Genomic DNA, 21,346 nt, shown 5'->3' on the forward strand with positions numbered 1-21,346 from the left:
CATAATAACGCATTAAATTGTGTTTGGATTATTTTAGGTATATCGACAATTTAATACCAATCAATGCAAAGATCTAAGATTTTTTAAAATTTTATTGTAATTGTTCCTTTCTTCTAACAAATGCATCTCTTAAGAATAAGCTTTAATGATATAAGTTTTTTCTTTTCAATTTTTTTATTACTCTAGAAAATTTATTTAGATTTGGAAATGAGTATGGCAATTTGTATTTGATTCTTTAATCTCAAAATAATGGACAGCATAGAAGAAAATGATACTCCGATTCAACAGCTAGCTGAGAACAAAATTTACATAATTTCGCATTTCTTTCAGCCCCAAATATATCTTCCAGTTGCAATTTCTGATGTATGAGACCTTAACCTAAAAATTGAAAGTTGTCTTCTTAATTTACTATTTTCTACACAATTAAGATACTCTTCAAAACAAAAATCATTTTTATACATTCTATAGTAATCGAGAATTTTGGCATTAATTCAATCGAGTCCTGCCATTTCTGGACAAATTGATCTCTCAAACGCTGTTTGAATAACACAATATAGTTACAATTATTCTCAAAATTCTCTATACAATTAAAAAATAACCTTAAGTTATTAATTATATTGTGAATTCTTTTAGCCCATGAAGGTCCTCTAAAATTATGTACTTAATTGATCACTATATATACTAAACAATTGTGGTATAGATTGTTTCTTTGTTTTTATCCAATATTTTAATGCTCTTTCCTGACATAAAACTGTTAAAGGGTATCGAATCAACATGTGTTGTCTTTTTGCTCTTTACTTTTCCGTCTTCATTAATTTTTCATATGACATTTGTGTTAGATACATTTTAATATAATGGTATTACATACATGATATCGATATATCAATGCTCATGCTCGTATCATGTATGTCCGCTGCCATTTATTGATTGATTGGTATTTTGTTTCTTAATTTATTCATAATGTAAATACCATAAAAATGAGATTATCGCTACTTTGGCATATAACATAAATAAAGCAGAAATGTCACATAATTCACCGCCAATATAAACATCCATGTGTTTGTCAGAAAAATAAGCTAAATCTTTACAAACGTGTAGATAAAAATTAAACCGCAATGCACACATCGCGCCACAGATCGCGCATTTTCATTATTATCATTATCATGATTCCTTCAGTTTTAGTCAGGGGTCTAATTTGATTTATCATGCCCAAGCTTTTTATATTAACAAAATTATATATCATAACTGAGATGTAGCCATCCTACAATTCTATGTTACATAACATTAAACGAATAAAAAAAGATAATGATAAATAATTGCTTTACCTTAAGTTTTCAATATTTTATCGGATACTTTTATGAAAATAATTAAAATATTTGCTATTTGATTTTAAATCATTTTCCAATGTTTCTGTGAGTACAAAAATTGAAATAGGGGTCGAAATGTCTTACCTAGCAGGGGTTAAAAAGTCATGTAAAAAGGGGTCTAAGTGTCAAGGGTTCTAGAAGTCATCTTAATATCATAAGGGGTCGAGAAGTCAAGGGGTCTAATGTCTTACTTGCGAATAGGAAGTTATGAATACCTTACTGAACAGATGATCCCAACAAAATATTGGACTACAAAGTTTATAATTCCACCTATATATACACGTCTATATTTCGTCCTACGTTTTTTCATTGATCATGACAATACGGAAATACAGTATTACAACAACACGAAACATTATGCTGTTAATTTGACTAAAGGATCAATGGAGGAGATATTGTTTACAACTGACCCTGTTGTTGTTATAGCAAACAAACCTATCAGTGTCATGCAATATGCACGTGGGAATGCAAATGTGGTATGGGCGGTCACATACGAATGAGTTCAAGGGGAGGGAAAACTGTCTTACAATATGTAATATCAACGTTAAAATAAACGATTACAAATGGTGTAGTTTAATTGATAAGGTTTAGACCAAAGAGAAGCAAAGGTTTTCTACGTAGAAGTTCATTTGGTTTATGTTATGAAATAAATTAATATAGTACATTAATAAGGACCAGCACATGATAGAATCAGTTGACGTAATTGCGTTTATTGGTACCGGTATAAAATATTGCCCTTTACAGTTGAATTGTTTAAATTATTCCATGAAGAACTAAAAGAGGGACGGAAAACGATGAAGGGGATTCTTTGTTTCTTTTTGATATTGGTACGTTATTAAACAATATGATACCGGTATGCTTTTAACGGAATTGCTAGGTTGTACAACTTTGTTAATTTCAAGGTAAGCAAATTTTGCAAATATACCTTATTTTGTGTAGGCCTATATTTCGCTCTTACTGATTATAAGTAATGGTAATGTAAAACTCATTTTAGTTTATGATTATTTAATTCAACTAGACCATGGAATTCGTTGAACATCATTTCAACGATTAAAGCGTAATAAACTTAGTCGTAATCATCCAGACACCTTTTGACATTCGATGATAAGATATTAATGTCCCTATGTCGAATGTGGTTCCAACATTGAATCATGTACATAGCATATTACAGGATGTCACGTGATCGAGGTCAATGATGTATTTTGGACACAGCAATGTCCATTTAAAAACATTTTCTTTTCAATGAACACATGTTTTCAACAGTTGCGTGTACCATGCCTTTTCTAGCAACATGTTCTTTTTTCATAAAGTTAACAGTACTGTATAATGTAGGAATTAGAGACAATGCTACATGTATGTATGCACTGTATAAACTTGGTCACTACTTCCTATTTTTCATAACCATCGTGTCTTGCACATGACGTAACTTCAAGGAGTCACTAGTATACTCTGAGATATTTTCTATACCTATAAACGGCATTGTCACCTGATTAAAAGATCCACATTAAGTGTTCATTCGGACTGATAGATTACACTACGATATTGGGGTCTCTTTAAAAAATGCATGAAAATGTGTTGGCTGTTGTAAAAAAGATATATTTTGCTTTGATTTACTTTCATATCTTTTTTTTTGCACTGTATGAACTTTGTTTTCATGTTATTCGATTTTTAAAAAAACCAAAACAGATATCAATGGTTCTTGTGTTATAGATACAATAAAAGGTCGATACAGTTCTGACTTTATATCAATTTCAAACTACATTAGCCAATTACTTACATACATTCGATACATTTACAGATGGCGAAATGTGCTAATTCAACAAGCCAGCAATGCAGCGCATGTAAGTAGGTTTGATTTGCTAAAGCAAAAATATCCTAATCTTAAAATTTAATTAAAGATGCCCTGCGTAAATCTTCGCAAATATATCTAATTATAGAAATAAAGCCCGCCGCACTTAAATAATAATTGACTAAGCACGTGTATCTTTTTTATTTCTTTTATCAAATTAGTTACGACATAATTATGTTGAAAGCTGAAGAAGAAACAATATTCCGTGACGAGCTAATTCTTAGATTTAATATTTCTAGAAAAAAAAACAGAGGCATCCTTCGTTTTAATTTCAAAATATATTCACTTGTTGTATCACAATTAAAATGAATATCACATACATGTCAAACTACATAAATTTCAGCTTCTGTTGGAAGACAATTTGTTTTTGGTGCCATCGGTTTTGTCCGCAGTACCTCTGGACCATATTTACGCTTACACATCACTCCTACTGAACAAGTACAAGCGCACGTCCAGATAACTGCACCGTTTTCAAATTTGAATAAAACCTTAAACGTTTCAAATTTTACCATTACTTCTATCAATGCATCTCAAATTCAGTTTGAAAAAGGAAAACAATTTAAAGGAATTGAAGTTATTTCTGATGTGAATGTATCAGTACATGTCGTTATTCCTAGCGGTGACGAAACAGAAGGGCTTCTTGCTTTACCATTGACCGCTCTTGGCACACACTATGTTACTTTATCATACAAACCATACAAAGTATATAGCAGTGAAATTTTAGTTGTTGGGATTGAAAACAAAACTAGTGTTTCTCTATATACAATGCTTGATGGTCATCGAGGTTCTAATACAACATTCCAATTACAAAAGTTCGAAAGTTACCAGTTCAAAGCGAATAATGATACCAGTGGAAGTGTCGTTATTTCTTCCAAACCAGTTGCTGTGATCTCAGGGACAGCATCTGCAAAAATCCCACCCGGAATAGGAGATTATCAATACCTAACTGAACAGATGATCCCAACAAAATATTGGACTACAAAGTTTATAGTTCCACCTATATATCCACGTCTATATTTCGTCCTACGATTTTTTGCTGATCATGACAATACGGAAATACAGTATTACAACAGCACGAATCATTATGCTGTAAATTTGACTAAAGGATCAATGGAGGAGACATTGTTTACAACTGACCCTGTTGTTGTCATTGCAAACAAACCTATTAGTGTCATGCAATATGGGTATGATGGAGATAATATGTATGGTGACCCTTACATGTCATCTGCTCAAGGCATCCTACAATATGTGCACTCTTATAAATTTGTTTCTCAAAATTATTATGATTCAAGCAATACTATAGCTGTAACAATAAACAAAAATAATGTGAGCGGACTTATTCTAAATGGTCATTCTATGTCGTATTTTAACGCAAAGAGAGTAAATGTTTCTTCACCAATGGATGAATATGTAACTTTATTCGTCAACATTACATATAACACGTACTATCATTTACACCACAGTGGAGGATTGAAATTTGGGGCCGTTATATACGGACGTCCCGGACCTGCTTTAGCATATGGATATCCTCTTCAACTTTTACTGAATTCAAATGGTATTATCATTATTTTCAGGTCAATGTAACAGTATACATATTTATCATATAACATTTATGTATCCATCATAATAAAACAATCATTATAATGAACAAAACATGCTTATTTTTTTTCTTTTATTTCCAATACGCTTTATGCAATTTCAGAGTTTTTGATTAATTCTTATTATTCAAATAAAACAATCGTGACGCTTGGGTTTTTGTAGGTCAGGGAATTCTTTTCTCATGCCAAACGCTTTTGTTGATTTAAGTTCTCAATAATGTAAAAAAAAGATGTTTATCGTTCAATTAAATGGAACAGTTATAGTATAAGATTAAATTTTCTTGTCATGTAATACATTATACACATTTGAGTAAAGAAATATCTATCATTTGTTTTCTACACTATATTTTTACTGTTTTTTTCGTCAGAATGTACTGTTCAGAATCCCTTGACGACTAGTTCTTTCTCAACTGCTCAACCTTATTACTCAACACAAACTATTCAAAACGGTGAGCTTATTTTCTATCTTTATTGTGTAGAGAATGTCAATACAAATGGGGTATTGTGTCTTATGCACCTATCTAAACATTAAAGATGTTATATTTATACTTTAGCTTTTCCTATATGAACCAAAATCGTGTTTAATAACGAAATTGCCAGACAAGTTCAATTGTGGTGTTTGCCTAGGCGTTTTTAAAAATCTTGTCTTGCGGCCGTCCGGATTATATAGACTAGTTGTTTGGTTTAAGATACGAAGAAACATTATGGACTTCATATTTCTTATGAAGGATATCAAATTGTTTTGTTATCAACAATTGTAAAATAACTAAAATTTGATTGCCTTTACTTAGCCATAAACAATTTCCATTAAATCTAAAGGAAATGGAAAATGGTGTTTTCAATGTGACGGCATGGCACATCTGAAGTATTGCGACGAAGTTTCAAAATGCCTGGATGAAGCTGAGGTAATCTGGTTTCTATGATAAGAAAGGATACAGGGACATACAAGCTTTTATAAATTTTAGTACTCAGAAATAAAAACGTTTCATCTTTTATTCTCAATTTTTATCAGTTATCCTAGTTATCCTAAGTTACTAACATTTCAAAATCCATAAAATTGAATAGCAAGATACTGTGAAACGTTGAGTTGGTATAAAGAAACCTTTAACATATACATGTATAGTAGTAGGTTTATGATATTATAACCAAAGTTGTTCTCAGACAGAAAGTGAAATAAATATCCAGACAAACATACAGAAAGAAAATTACAACAGCAGCAGCATAAATGCAATCTTTTTCTGTCATGGGGGTAGGAATTATTGGTTTCATTATACAAGCTTTTAAGCTTTCATAGCCAACAAAAGCGCTCTGTTATCCTTTGCTTTAAGGTTGTCATTTTTGTTCCATACTGTCATAGCGGTCAGTAGAAATACGAAATAAGAACTCATTTTACGTAGTAATTTAATGTATGTACTTGAATTTGATGTATACTGTGCTTCAAATATAGAATAATATATATATTTAAGGTTTGTTATGTCCAAAGCTACACACGAAGCCTTCATGTCCGTCTGTACAGGTCTGGTTGTGTACACCCCAAGGTAATATTTTTTTATTATTCAAAGCTATTTGGTATTTCTTTATAGTCATGTTTTAATGATATAATAAACCTTATCTATCATACATTCAAGCATCAAATGAAAGAAAAGTTATAATTTCGCAAAATTTAGTGACTTCTTATGCATCAGTTTAAAGGTTTTTAAATCGAATGCAAAATGGGTGGTGTTTTTAATTGTAAGAATATTTGAACACGATGCAAATTGTTGTATCTATAATGTGTTTCACAGCAATGTAACGTGAGTGATGGAAATGGTGGATGTACCAAATGTTGTAACGGAAATTTCTGTAACACCATTGGATGTGGCGATGATGGTAAGATAAATAATTCATCTAGAATGTCAAATGTTGAAATATGATATACAATAACATGTTTAAAAATGTAATTGGTTTGGTTTTATATGTTTTGTTTGTCGGTCATATGATGACAATAGGAAATACCATGGAGCTTAATAGACATATATATATGTGGAAATGTTGCGAATTGTTTATTGTTAAACAACAGTTTTATGTTGTAAGAATGCCAGATTAGAGAGATTAAATAATTGTAAAGATATAACATTAATTCATACATAGACGATGCTTTCACTTTAATATATTTTTGCGGATAAAAAACATTTATTAAGACTTTTAAAAAGAACGAATGTGTTTCTGTTGTGTTATTTTTTTTTCTTCATAATTTAACATTCATTGTTAGAGTCTCTGGTCATAAATGTAGTTTGACATATTTAAGGAGAAGAATTTCATAACACATTTGTTTTCCATTCCAATCCTATTTTTTAAGAATATTTTTAAAAAAAAGAATATGCATAAATAATATTAAAAGAATATATAAAGAAATATTTTGCATATAAAAACCAGTTTGTTCATATGTAAGCAATGGTAAAACAATAAAAGTGCATCTAAGGGAAATGGCTAATAATGATACTTATTACAGCAAAATATATTGTTTAATATTAATGTTTGAAAATAACTCTTATTTGTAAAACTTTGAGGCATTTTCATTGACTTTGAGGATCAGTTAGTTAGTCAGTCAGTCAGTCAGTCAGTCAGTCAGTTAATATGTAAGTTTGGAGGAATATGAATCGTATATGAAAAATATATATTCTAAGAAAAAGACATAACACTTACATATTGTGAACTTGTAAATTATCTGGTAACACAATGTTCGTCAACTTTGTTTTTGTATCAGGGTAAAAATTTTTATAGTTAATATAATTCTGCTTGTAGAGTACACTTAACGTGTTTAATTTTTGACTATAGGTTTCCCAGCACGAGGACAAAGAGGTCCAATTTGTTTTGACTGTACTCATTTAGGAGACAGTGAGACGTGTAACACAGTACAGTTGTGCCGATCAAACCAGGTTAGTAATTAACTTCTTTTTATCTTCTCTCACAAGGAATAATGTGTGAATTAATCATATTTTCCAAACAATGAATGATGACTGTTGTCTATAAAGTATTTTTAACTTTAACAAATCTTTAGTTCATATTGGCAGTAATATCTGAATTAAACATGTCATGGATTCATAGTATCTGTTTTTAAATGTATATTAATATTTTAAAATACAGCATGTAAATAGAATATCAAGCCTGTTCGAACGGATTATACTTCATTCATTGAAAATCAGTTACAAATGATAAAATATTCATACTTTTCAATCTATTTTTAAAATAATCTATCTTGTATTTAAGAGCATCTCTTTAGTTTAAAATATGATGTGATTAATAAAAAAACAACAACAGGTTTTTGACTTTTATTTACAATATACTAGCACTATAGCATGCTATCAAAACCCGTAATTGTAAGTTATCAAATAGTGTTCAAATAGTGTTTACTTACACTGTAATTTCTATCTATCGTTAGTGATGTAACATTGAGTTTGGTGCACGTTCATTTAAGTAACACTGGGAAATACTCAGCCTGTGCTATATCATGATTGGTTTAAAGTCAGGTGACACAACATTCTAGAAACAGGTTTGATGAAATAACAGCACTGAAACATTTCAGTAATAATTTGAAACTCGCAAATTCCGTTGCATTGTAAAAGGTGTTCATTAGAGACAGAAATATAGAGTGAAACAAGTCGTTTCACAAATATTTATATTTTACTAAGCTTTGCATGTTTAATGATAAACAAACATACAAATATATAACAGGTTTGCATGATAGAGAAGTACGAGTGGGGTGACAGTGACTCTCACTATATCAGAGCGTGTGCAGACTCTCAGGTATTATACTTTATAGCTTCAGGTAACATACGTTATAGTTACAGGTAACATACGTTATAGTTATAGGTAACATACGTTATAATTACAGATAACATACATTATACTTTCAGATAACATACGTTATAGTTACCGGTAACATACGTTATAGTTATAGGTTAGATATTATGTTATATTTATAGAAAACATGTAGTTTCGTTTCAGATAACATACGTTATAGATACAGGTAACATACGTTATAGTTTCAGATAACATACGTTATATTTAAAGGTAACATACGTTATAGTTCCAGGAAACATTGTTATTACTATATGTATATCCTCAAAGCGCAGACGTTCGTTAAAGTTAGTTTAGAAAGAAAGTGTGTGTACAGAAATTATGCGTGTAGAAACCAATAAATTTAATAAGATAGATGACGTACAGCTTTTCCAATATATTTCATTTAAAGTCGAAAGTGACCGATCTGTTTCTTGAACTAAATAACCAATCACTTTTGGTGAGCAAACTCAGCACTTTAAGATTCCAACAAAGAACATCCCGTTGGCTGGCTTCCCCCTATGTCATTCTTGTTTTTAAAGATATATTAGAATTTTGCTATAAACTATTATATCTAATATGTGCTAAATATAGTCACCAATATTTCAAGTTATATTTATGTTCCTCCTGCCATTTTTTGAAAAAACACAAATGAAATATTTGAGAATATTGAGAATATATTTAAATGTGAAATTTTAAATGCAGACATGTTTAAAGAAGAGGTCAACCAATGAAATGTCAGCTCGTCACGCCCCCGTCTGCTCGCGCTGTTGTCATTCTGATTTCTGTAATGACAACTGTACATCAATCCACGAAGTGTCTGAAATAATTGGTACGTTGGTGGTTTTAAACAAAAGTTCAGTTACCTATTAATATTTTTGTCTTTCCAAAATTGAAAAGTGTGTATAATTGATCAATGTTGTTATCATATATATTTGTATTAATTGTTTTAACAACAGTCTGTTAATGTTTCTTATGTCTTTGCTATACAAATTATCTTTCTTATAAAGAAACAATTGCTTCCCATTCGTCCAAAACGTTGAATTCTAAGATAACTTATCATCTACGCGGATATCATCCGTGTTTAATATATCTTTCTGTTTTACTACACATTGAACACTGATATATTGCATTTCTTTTAATATTTCAGGCTAAAGAAAAAAAGATGTAAATTTTGTTGTAAAACATGTCACAAATAATAAAAGTAATCATGCTAAATATTTGTTTAATATTGATTTAAATGTTTGTACTTTATTGTTCTTTCGAAAAAATATGACCATAATTCTTGGTATGTAATACGACAGATAAGATAATCATGTTGATTGTATTTTGTATAATTAGTGACAACAAACCAATAAAAAATTGTAATTCATATGGACGGTGTTGATAAGTTCTAGTTACATGCTAACATTACAGAAAATATAAATTGTTCTAGAACTTAGAATTATTTTTCATCATGTAAATTTTCACTTTAAATCAATTTTCAAGAAAAGCATATCCAATGATACAGTTTGATTGTTTTTATCAATATTTGAAAAACTGATGGAAAATGTTCAAAATTAGACCAATCCTTAAAATTATATATGCTTTATGCCGTGACCAACTGATTGCTGAAATAAGTAAATTTTTCAGATAAATGACTCTAACATCGAATGTTTGAAATAAACCAGTACAATATACTGAAATTTGCTAAAGAAGCTCTCCAATATTTAATATGGAAACGGGTAAAAGCCCTCCCGGACATAAACTTTCCCGTCCAAAAATGACAGGTCGGACGAAAACCCTCTCATGAGAATCATAGGGCGGACAAAAACCTTTGACAATTTGACTAGCCTGGCCTGTTAATCCTTGATGCTAACACATACACACATAGTCCCTGCAGTTTACTCTGAATCATCAAAGAAACACAATAAAATATTGAAAGCGAGATCATCTGTTGCCGTTGACATTGACATGACTACAAAAACAGGGACAAACAATGCCTCACGCTTTGGTATTGAGCCTTGCTTGCTAAGGAAATTGATTCCTCCAGAAAAACCGGGTCATCCGGACGGTGAACTACCGTCAAAACATAAAGATAGATTTGCGTCAAATCCACTACATACGCCATCGCTCACACTGAAACTCAAGGACAAAGACGGGTTTGTCCTCATTCAAGCTTGTGTTGAAGGCTAGGTACTATGACTCAATCCTCTCTCGGGAAAAACCATCATTTTGTACCTGCATAAAGTAGCAAGTGTTGTAAAAGCCTTGTTATAAAACGTGTCTAATAAGATTAATTATATAATACACACTACTTGATTACGTATCTAACCAACAATAGATTGCGTAATGCCATTCAAACTATAATCCAAAATAATCTTGCGCATGCGCAGTGAGTAACGCCAAAGTGACCCCAATGCTGCTTTTGGCTTTGTCATAATTTGTTAATAGTAATTTCAGTTTGCTTCAGAACCAAGTATATTGAAGTTGACATACAGAGTAATGACTTTGATAGATCATGTCAAAACCAAAGCCGGACCTCACGCTAGGTAAGCGCCACAAACGGTACCCTTTGAAACATGAAACCAGAAAGTTCCAGCTGTCACGCCGCAGGATTCACACAGAAGATGATATAATTTTTATTATGTGTCAGCATGTGGCTATACCACAATCACCCTGAACTGACCACTGAGAGCACACATAGTTTTCATTGTTGTCAGCCATTCTGAACAAAATAAAACACGTTTTACTGCATAGAATAAGAAGATTCAAAACGTACCTGTTTCAAATCTATGTATAGAGCTAAACATGCGTTATTTGACACGATTGCGGTACAAGCATAACTGGTATTGCTTGATGAAACTTATAGATTTTTCACAATCATGCATGAAATAGCAAAAAAATTTTGGTACCGACGCAAATTTTAAGACTTTAAAAGTAACATTTAGCGTGGAAAGAAATTTAAAGATCTTGTGTGCATACGATATCGTATATGTAATAAAAATTGGTTAAGATGGTTAACATGACAATGAAAAGAGAAAGGAAGTCATAATCTCTCATATATAAACATCTTTCAATGATTTACAAAGTGTTTGATAACACGGCTTATCTACTAAAGGAGATCCAATGTTCCGTGTTAAAGCTAATATTTTACCCCGGAGACTGGCACATATCCCACAGAAAATGGTGCAGAAACAAAATACTAACGGCCATTTTCTCTCTTTCGAACTGAGCGATATTTGTCTTGAAAATGATGCGGAAAACGACGTCACGGTCACGTGGTTGTGCTGCACTGAAACATGTATTTTTTCACGTCAAATATATGTACAAACTTTTAAAATGGTGTTTTGTCGATTTGGATAGTCTAATTTACTTCCGCCCGATTTCGCGAAAAAGAGCATGGTGTAACTTATGTATGTTATCAATTAATTAAAGGAACGTTCATTCAGGATTTTTTTTCTAACGTTGGTTTTTTCTCTCTTATTATTGTTAGCTCTAGTCTTCAGGACTTTGTATGAGATATTTGTCTAAAATTGAGTCTACCAATATGAAAAAACAGATCTAGATATTCGATGTTATATCGAAGAAAGTCCAGTATTTAAATACATAATAAACGATCTTTTTTATCATCGAATTAGCTTTAAAAAAAGTATTTTCACAAGTGGCAATTAAACAAACTAAAGACATACATATGGAATATATCTCTTTTTACATGCATATTACTTTCAAAAAAGTATTTTCTATAATTATTTCTTTGCAAATTCTTTACTGACTGTGCAAACGTATAGCATAAATGGACTGACCAAGATGCTCTTATATTAAGTGTGAAAACTGACACAATTATCAGTATAAAAATGTGCCATGTCAGACAAAGTATGTTTCCGTTACCAGATAAGACCGAAAAGGATTTCAGGTCAAAGATTAAATGTTTGGTATTCTTCGAGACGAGATATTGTTCTATATTGTTTAAATATTTCAACGAGAATGTCATAGAAAAATATATAAATTAAAACACCATACCAAAAGTTGACATGTTCATTTACCAATAAACGGTCACCTGCATTATCTATATAGCTATGTCTCACGGGGGAGGAAGTGTTACACGAAGGATGGAGTTCTTATGATAACTTGTTCAGGAGTTCTTGTGATAACTGTCACGGAGTTGTCGGAAAACATCTGTATATACTACAAAAACACTCGTCAAAATGGTTATTTTCATCGTTCAAAAATGAGTTTTTAGGTGCTTAATTAAACTTTAATGATTAAGCTTGTCTTACATCTTGTATTATGTGTCAAAAACTAATTCACGGGCTATTTTTCATCGACTCTTGCTTCAAATCTGGTAGTTTTGAGTAAAATTTCCAAATTACTTGCCAATTCACAAGTTTTGACCGGTTTATTTCTGGTCTTTATCCTTGCCATACATAATTACCTAATTATAATGCAAAATTGAAAACATAAAGCACCGGCTAACAGATATATACCCGATTTTTCAAATGTACCGGAGTTCTTGTGATAACTCTGAAGATGTCACAGAGTTCTTATGATAACTTTTGTTAATGCCAGTGTGTTTCTTGCGCTAAATCAAGGCACGTTTTGGCGTTTATTATCGTACAATTACGTTATGCAGTACGATCATCCTTTGCAAAAAAATGTGGATTAAACGTTGGTCTTAAGTGTCTGCAAAGGATAAATAGGTGATAGGCTAATATGAACTGTCCCTCCAGGTTCCAGATTTACCTAGAATGGGCATTCAAACTAGAATTCCCCAGGTGTTGCTTGTAAGTGTTGCAAGTTCTCTAATGTAACTTAAAACAACAGACAAAACTTTGAAACATATTAATCGCTGTACTATCAAAACTGCTGCATTACACAGAAAACAAATGTTTCTCTGATTGATGCAGTAACAAAGATGCTTAACTGAGAAAAAATAGACTGTATGCCTGGATGAAAATGATAAAGGATCATAAAACTGCTAGGGGCCGGAAACTGCTAGGAAACCAGTACATTAATTCTTTTTTCCAGTCTACGAAATCTGCGTCAAAAAAATACTATGAAAAAGAAACGGGGGTAAGAAATAATATCTCTTGAACTAAAATTCACTCAAAACCAACATTATATATCCTATTCTTTGCGCAAAGGATGAGCGTACTACATTTCATAATGATTCACAATCTCATTGAATAATAAAAAACGCTAAAACGTACCGTGATTTAGCGCAAGAAACACACTGGCAATAAGAAAAGTTATCATAAGAACTCTGTGACATCTTCAGAGTTATCACAAGAACTCCGGGACATTTGAAAAATCGGGTATAAATCTGTTAGCCGGTGATTTATGTTTGCAATTTTGCATTATAATTAGGTTGTTATGTATGGCAATGATGAAGACCAGAAATAAACAGGTCAATACTTGTGAATTGGCAAATAATTTGAAAATTTTACTCAAACCTTCCAGATTTGAAGCAAGAGGCGATTAAAAAATAAAAATAGCCTGTGAATTAGTTTTTGACATATAATACAAGATGTAAGACAAGCTTAATCATTAAAGTTTAATTATGCACCTAAACTCATTTTTGAACGATGAAAATAACCGTTTTTAACGAACTCCGTGACAGTTATCACAAGAACTCCTGAACAAGTTATCATAAGAACTCCATCCTTCGTGTAACACTTCCTCCCCCGTGATGTCTTACGCCTTTTAAAGTTTTAAACAGTAAATACACATCATAATGATCAATAAATGCATTTGTATAAAACCTCTGAAAACGGTAACTTTTGTAAAAGTCCCAGTTTTACTGTAGCATTTGACCGATAAATCAAATATAAGTGACATAGATTTCAACCCTGCAAAATGGCTTTTGTCAACCCTGTCATTTTCACGAAGGGTTTGTCAGCCTTGTCATTTTTGGACGGGGGACGAGGCTTTTGTTAGGGGTGGGGGGGGGGTGCTTTGTCCGTTTCCCAAACATTATGCTTCTGAATTCAAAATAAAAAAACCCACGTAAATCAGTATGTGTATATTAAACATATTTTTATATCGTAAACAGCATTTTAATCAAAGACGTTGAAAATGCTGGATTTGGACTACTTTACAGACAAACATAAATTTATTTTAGCGTCGTATCTTGCACACAAACAACGATTAAAACACGAAACTTTCACATGATAAAGTTAGGTTAAAGATCTTTGTACTATGTTACTTCTCATGACCTATATGATTACAGCAATAGACGGGGCCCGAAAAGAGGTCGAAAGAAGCAACTTATTACAATCTAAGAGACAATTATGAAAAATCCAAATTTACATGACGAAATGGAAAATATCTTACCACAGCATCTCAATATGTGGAGAAAATTTCTCAGTGATAAATGAATTATATTTCTGGGAAAATAATCTGTTTGTAGGGAACATAAAGAATATAACTCTAATGCTGTACATCTAAACTCGTGAGAGAATAAAGACAAACTGATGTACAGAAAGCAAGGTCGTAGGAAAGAAAATATCAATAACCAACATAAATGTTTTCTGAAATCTCCTTAATACAATGTAAAAGCGACTGGACGTACTGATACAGTTTTTAAAAATGGAATTGTTTGAATAGAAATGAACGACCCGTGACACTAGTAATTTTCTTCTTTATGTTATAGTCAAATATAGGTTGTTTCCCGAAGCCAAAAATGCCAATTTTTATTAAATTGCGCTATTTTCCAATGAAATGCCCTGTGCACGTTTACCAAACGAACAGTTACTTAAAAACAGCTATTTCAGATCAGCTTGTTGATAAAGTTTTATGTTTATGTAATGGATTAGAAGAAAGATTATAGATGACCATGCTATGTACCAAGCAAGCTAGATTGAAAGTTTAATCAAATAAGTGGCTATGTTTCATTATCTGTTATTGGTGTTTGATTTTAGTTTCTCCCATTTTACTGGTTAATTGTGCTATAGTTTTCCCCTTCAGAAAGTCACAAGCTGTTTAGAAATAAATATTATAATAGTGAGCATTACCAATGAATCATTACATTATGCTACATTTTGAAAAGGCCTTGCCTGTTAATAGAATAAATTGTCAACATCTAAACAATTATACTCGTGACATTAAATTTTAGTCACATACCTGATTCTTTATGTCTCTATTTAGACTTAGTCTTCAGATCGATTATTGGTGTAAGGGATCCAATACCCATTCTTGTGTTCTCCATATGAAAATCTCACATTGCATTCGATGCGGGACTGCAAATATTGTTTAAGCGGCCACATACCAAAGTTACTTATGAATAAGTTGAAGGGGATAGAAAACTACGTTACAATTTGTAATATCAAAGTTAAAATAAACGAGTTAAAATGATAAGGTTTAGACAAAAGAGGAGCGACGGTTTTCTACGTAAAAGTTCATTGGTTTATACTATGAATAAAACAAATATAGTTCATTGATAAGGACCCGTATATGATAGGAACAGTTGACTTAATTTAATTTATTGGTGAAAGATATTGCCCTTTACAGTCGCATTGTGTAAGCTATTCCATAGACAACCAAAAGAGGGACAGAAAAGATGAAAGGGATTCTTTGTTTCTTTTTGATATTGGTACGTAATTAAACATTGTAATATTCTATCAATGGTATCATTAATTAGCAAAACCATTAGAAATAATTTAAATTAAATGAGAAATTCATTTTCATATTTTCTTAAGTTAGATACTTTCTCTTTTTTTCTTCCATTTAGCCTAAAACTTTTATCATTTACTTTTTTCAAAACCTATTTAGGCCTATGTCTTTTTAAAGTCTTTAAAAAGTTACCCATTAGCCATTTTACATGAGTCATCTTTTGTCCTCTGGTATTTAGTACAGTAACATAAAATTGTTAATTTTGTAAGGAAGTCAAATACCTTTTTTACATGTTGCTACCTTTATTATCACAAATTGTTTCATATTCAACGATATTGTCATCACGTTATAAGCATCACATATGTTCTAATTTCATTATTATAATACCATTAAAATCATTTTTGCCCTTTATACAGAATGTAGGATTTATTCATTTCTGATGAATAATGTGCCTTTAAGTAACTTTATATCTTTAACTTAACGTGCAATCGATGTATTTAACATATGTTTGGATCAAATCGCTAGATTGTACAAATGTGTTATTTTTACCTTATCAAATGGTGCAATTATTACTAATTGTGTGTAGGCCTATGATTCGTGCTTGATAATGGTAATGGAAATGCTAAATTCATTTTTCCTTTTATGTGTATTTTATTTAACCATTCCATGATATCCTTTCAACGATCAAATAATTGTAATAAAACGTTATTGCAATGGCAGCACCTTTTACTTTCGATGATTAGATATTTATGTCCTGTGTGACATATTCCCATATTGAATCATGTATATTGCATAATACAGGAAGTCACGTTATCAAATCAATGACGTAATTTGAACACGGCTATGTCCATTTAAAAACGTTATATTTTCCATGATATTGCGGCAAAATAATTGACTTCCAACGTAAGCACATGTTTTAAGCAGTTACGTGCCCATTGCCTTTTCTGGCGAAATGTTCTATTTTTCATAATGTCAACTATTTAATGCAGGAAAGAGAGACAAAGCTATGTATGCACTGGACACATATCATACTTTGTCACTACCTCCTATTTTATTCAAAACCAACGTGCCTTGCACATGATGTAACTTCCTGGAGTCACATGCTCTGATTTATTTTGTATTTTCATCTTATATATTAAAAGTCCCTTAGTGTTTATTCGGACTGAGAGGCTACACTTGGGGATCGGGGTCTCCATAAAAATGCTTGAAAATGTATTGGTTGCACTAAAACAACCTATTTTGCCTTGACTTTCTTTCATATCTATTTTGCACTGATTGTAGTTTGTTTTCATGTAATTCGATTGTTTGAAAAAACCAAAATAAATATCAATTGTTCTTGTGTTATAGATACAATAGTAGGCCGATAGAATGCTGACTTTATATCTATTTCAAACTACTTTAGCCAATAGCTTAGCTTATTTCATATTGATACATTTACAGATCGCTAAATGTGCTACTTCAACAAGCCAGCAATGCAGTGCATGTAAGCAGGTTTGATTTGCTAAAGAAGAGATATTTTAATCTTAAAATTTAATTTAAGATGCCTTGTTTAAATCTGCACAAATATATCTGGTTGTTTAGATATACCCCACCGCACTAAAATAATAATTGATTTAACACGTCCAGTCTTTTTATTTCTTTTATCAAATTAGTTATAAAACATGTTGAAAGTTGAAGATGAAACAAGATTCCGTGACGAGCTAATTCTGAGATTTAATATTAATTTTCTAGAAAAAAAGACAAACAGAGGTGTCCTTCCTTTCAATTTCAAAATATTCACAATAGTGTATCACAATTAAAATAGATATCACATAAATGTCAAAATATATAAATTTCAGCTTCTGTTGGAAAACGGTTTATGTTCGGTATCATCGGTTTTGGCAGCATTTACAAAAGTCTATATTTACGCTTACACATCACTCCTACTGAACAAGTACACGCACACGTCCAGATAACTGCACCGTTTTCAAATTTGGATAAAGTCATAAACGTCTCAAATTTTACCATATTTGTTGTAAATGCAACTCAAATTCAGTTTGAAGAAGGAAAACAATTTAAAGGAATTGAAGTCATATCTGATGTGAATGTATCAGTACGCATCCTCGCTGGTTATAGCGATTTTTATGAAGGGTTCCTTGCTCTACCATTGACCGCTCTTGGTACACACTATGTTGCTTTATCATACAAACCATACAGTTCAGACAACAGTGAAATTCTAGTTGTTGGGATTGAGAGCGAAACAAGTGTTTCTATATCTACAATGCTTAATGGTTATCAAGGTTCTAATGTAACATTTCAATTGCAAAAATTCGAGAGTTATCAGTTCAAAGCGAATCGTGATATAAGTGGAAGCGTCGTTGTTTCTTCCAAACCAGTTGCTGTTATCTCAGGGTCAGCATATGCAGAAGTCCCCGTTGGAATAGGAAGTATTCAATACCTGACTGAACAGATGGTCCCAACAAAATATTGGACAACAAAGTTTATAGTTCCACCTATATATCCACGTCTATATTTCATCCTGCGGTTTTTTGCTATTCATGACAATACGGAAATACAGTATCACAACAACACGAAACATTATGCTGTTTATTTGTCAAAAGGATCAATGGAGGAGATATTGTTTGCTACTGACTCAGTTGTTGTTATAGCAAACAAACCTATTAGTGTCATGCAATATGGGCATGATGGAGATAATATGGCTGGGGATCCTTACATGTCAACTGCCCAAGGCATATTACAGTATCAGAACTCTTACAAATTTGTTTCTCAAAATGTTTATACCTCAGGCGATACTTTAGCCATAACAATAAACAAGAACAATGTTAGCGGACTTATACTAAATGGGCATTCTATGTCGTATTTTAACAACGCAAAGAGAGTAAATGTTTCTTCACCAATGGATCAATACGTAACAATATTCGTCAACATAACATATAACACGTATTATCATTTATATCACAGTGGAGGATTGAAGTTTGGGGCTGTGATATACGGACGTCCCGATACTGCTATAGCATATGGATATCCTCTTCAACTATCACTGATTGCAAACGGTATTTATCACTTTTTTCCAGGACGGACAACTAGAATGCGCATTTTCATTCCTATAACGTTGATGTCTCCATTTGCTATCAGCATATGTAATGAAATCATTATAATAAACAAGACATATGGTTGGTTTTTAAAGTATTCTTTTATTAGCAATAAGTTTAATACTTTTTCCGAAAGGAATTCGTGAACAATATTTTTTAAATAAGAAATCGAGACCTTTCTGCTGGTCAGGGTTCTACATGCTTTTATAGATTTAAATACTCAGAAAGAAAAATGTGTTGTTTTCTCAGTCAATCAGTTACCCTAAATTCAGTACAATTTTTCTTTTCCTGCAATATTTTTACAAGATTTAATAATGTGATTTCTATCATTTGTTTATTTTGTAATCATTTTCATTGTTTTGTCGTCAGATTGTACTGGTCAGAATCCCTCGATGTCTACTGTCTCAACTGCTCAACCTAATTACTCAACACAAACAGTTCAAACTGCTGGTGAGATTTTTTCTTGAATGTTAAGAAGTTCTAATGCAAAATGATGAGTATATATTTATTAAAGCATTAAAGATATTATATTTCATATTATGGATTTTTTCCTGTATGAAAAAGAAGTGTGTTTAACAACTGGATTGCCAGACACTTTTATTAGTAGAGTGTTTGGTAATCTGTATCATTAGACGTTTAAATCTTGACTTTACTCAAACATCTGGCAGGTACGGAAATCTGAATATTGGTCAGAATTGATTTCATATTTCTTATAAAGGATATCAAATTGTTTTGTTATCAACAATTGTAAAATAACCTAAGTTTGATTGCCGAAAACGATTTCTGTTAAATCTGAAGGAAATGGTAAATGGTGTTTTCAATGTGACGGCATGGCACATCTGAAGTATTGCGACAAAGTTACAAAATGCCCGGATGAAGTTGAGGTAATCTGGTTTCTATAATAAGAAAGGTTGCCCGTTCTACAAGCTTTAATAGATTTAAGTACCAAGAAATAAAAGTGTATTTATCTGTTATTTTCAAAATTTATCATTTATCCTAAATTTAAAAAAGATTTTTCTTATATTGCAATACATTTTACATATTTAAGTAAAGTTACTTCTAACATTTCAAAATCTATAAAAAATGAAAAGCAAGATACTGTGAAACGTTCAGGTGGAATAAAGAAACCTTTAACAGATAGGTTTAGTATATCCTTACCATAGTTGTTCTCATACAGAGAGTGAAATAAAACATACAGAAGACAATAATAAAAGCAGAAGTATAAATGCAATTGGAGGTAGGAATTATTGGTTTCATTTCACAAGCTTTTAAGCTTTTTATAGTCAGCGGGACGTTCTGTTAGCATTTGCATTAAGGTTACATATTTGCTCCATACCATCATATCGGTCAGCAGAAATACGAAATTCATTTTTAGGAAGAATCTAATGTATGTCATTAAATATGATTTGAACTATTTTAAATGTGTTTGTACTATAGATAAAATATATTTAAGGTTTGTTATGTCCAAAGCTACACACGAAGCTTTGATGTCCGTCTGTACAGGTCAGGCTGTGTACACCCCAAGGTAATATATTTTTTGCAGCTATTTGGTTTTACGTTATAGCTATGTTTTAATAATATAATAAACTGTATCTATCATAAATACAAGGATCAATGGAAAGAAAATTTTACAACTTCGCTCAATTAGGTCCCTTCTTGCAAGAACTTAAACTTTTTAAATCGCAATTCGAATGCAAATTGGGTGATGTTTTCAATTGTAGTGTATCTATCACGATGTAAATTGTTGAATTTATTAAATTATTAACAGCAATGCAACGTGAGTGATGGAAATGGTGGATGTACCAAATGCTGTGATGGTAATTTCTGTAACACCATTGGTTGTGGCGATGATGGTAAGATAAATAAATCATCTGCGATACATCTGTAATATCCTGCGAATTGTTTACTGTTTAACAACAGTTGTATGTAAGAATGTAAGAATGCCAGATTAGAAAGATAAAAATAATTGTAAAGATATGCATAACAATAATTCATACCTAGAAGATACTTTCACTTTAATATATTTTTGCG

The 21,346-nt window shown here is 31.6% G+C and overlaps 1 protein-coding gene across 2 annotated transcripts in view; it reads left to right on the top strand.

Annotated features, from left to right (window-relative positions):
• Positions 1-1,857: 1,857 nt before the first annotated feature.
• LOC132739566 (uncharacterized) overlaps positions 1,858-21,346 on the top strand; it is a 39,698-nt gene continuing 20,209 nt past the window's right edge. Inside the window, exons 1-7 of one of the 2 annotated variants that reach the window (XM_060727281.1) lie at positions 1,858-2,194; positions 3,166-3,208; positions 3,560-4,771; positions 5,183-5,263; positions 5,634-5,719; positions 6,281-6,352; positions 6,599-6,683. In XM_060727281.1, the coding sequence (XP_060583264.1) occupies positions 2,162-2,194; positions 3,166-3,208; positions 3,560-4,771; positions 5,183-5,263; positions 5,634-5,719; positions 6,281-6,352; positions 6,599-6,683 (1,612 nt within the window). In that variant the 5' untranslated portion in view covers positions 1,858-2,161. Of the gene's footprint in view, positions 2,195-3,165; positions 3,209-3,559; positions 4,772-5,182; positions 5,264-5,633; positions 5,720-6,280; positions 6,353-6,598; positions 6,684-16,039; positions 16,204-17,663; positions 17,707-18,061; positions 19,277-19,684; positions 19,766-20,113; positions 20,200-20,768; positions 20,841-21,083; positions 21,169-21,346 lie in introns of those variants that run through there. The other variant, XM_060727280.1, reaches the window with a different exon arrangement.

Source organism: Ruditapes philippinarum, unplaced genomic scaffold (genome assembly GCF_026571515.1).
Source record: "Ruditapes philippinarum isolate M1 unplaced genomic scaffold, ASM2657151v2 ctg3695_1_1_1_1, whole genome shotgun sequence".
Taxonomy (NCBI): Eukaryota; Metazoa; Mollusca; class Bivalvia; order Venerida; family Veneridae; genus Ruditapes; species Ruditapes philippinarum.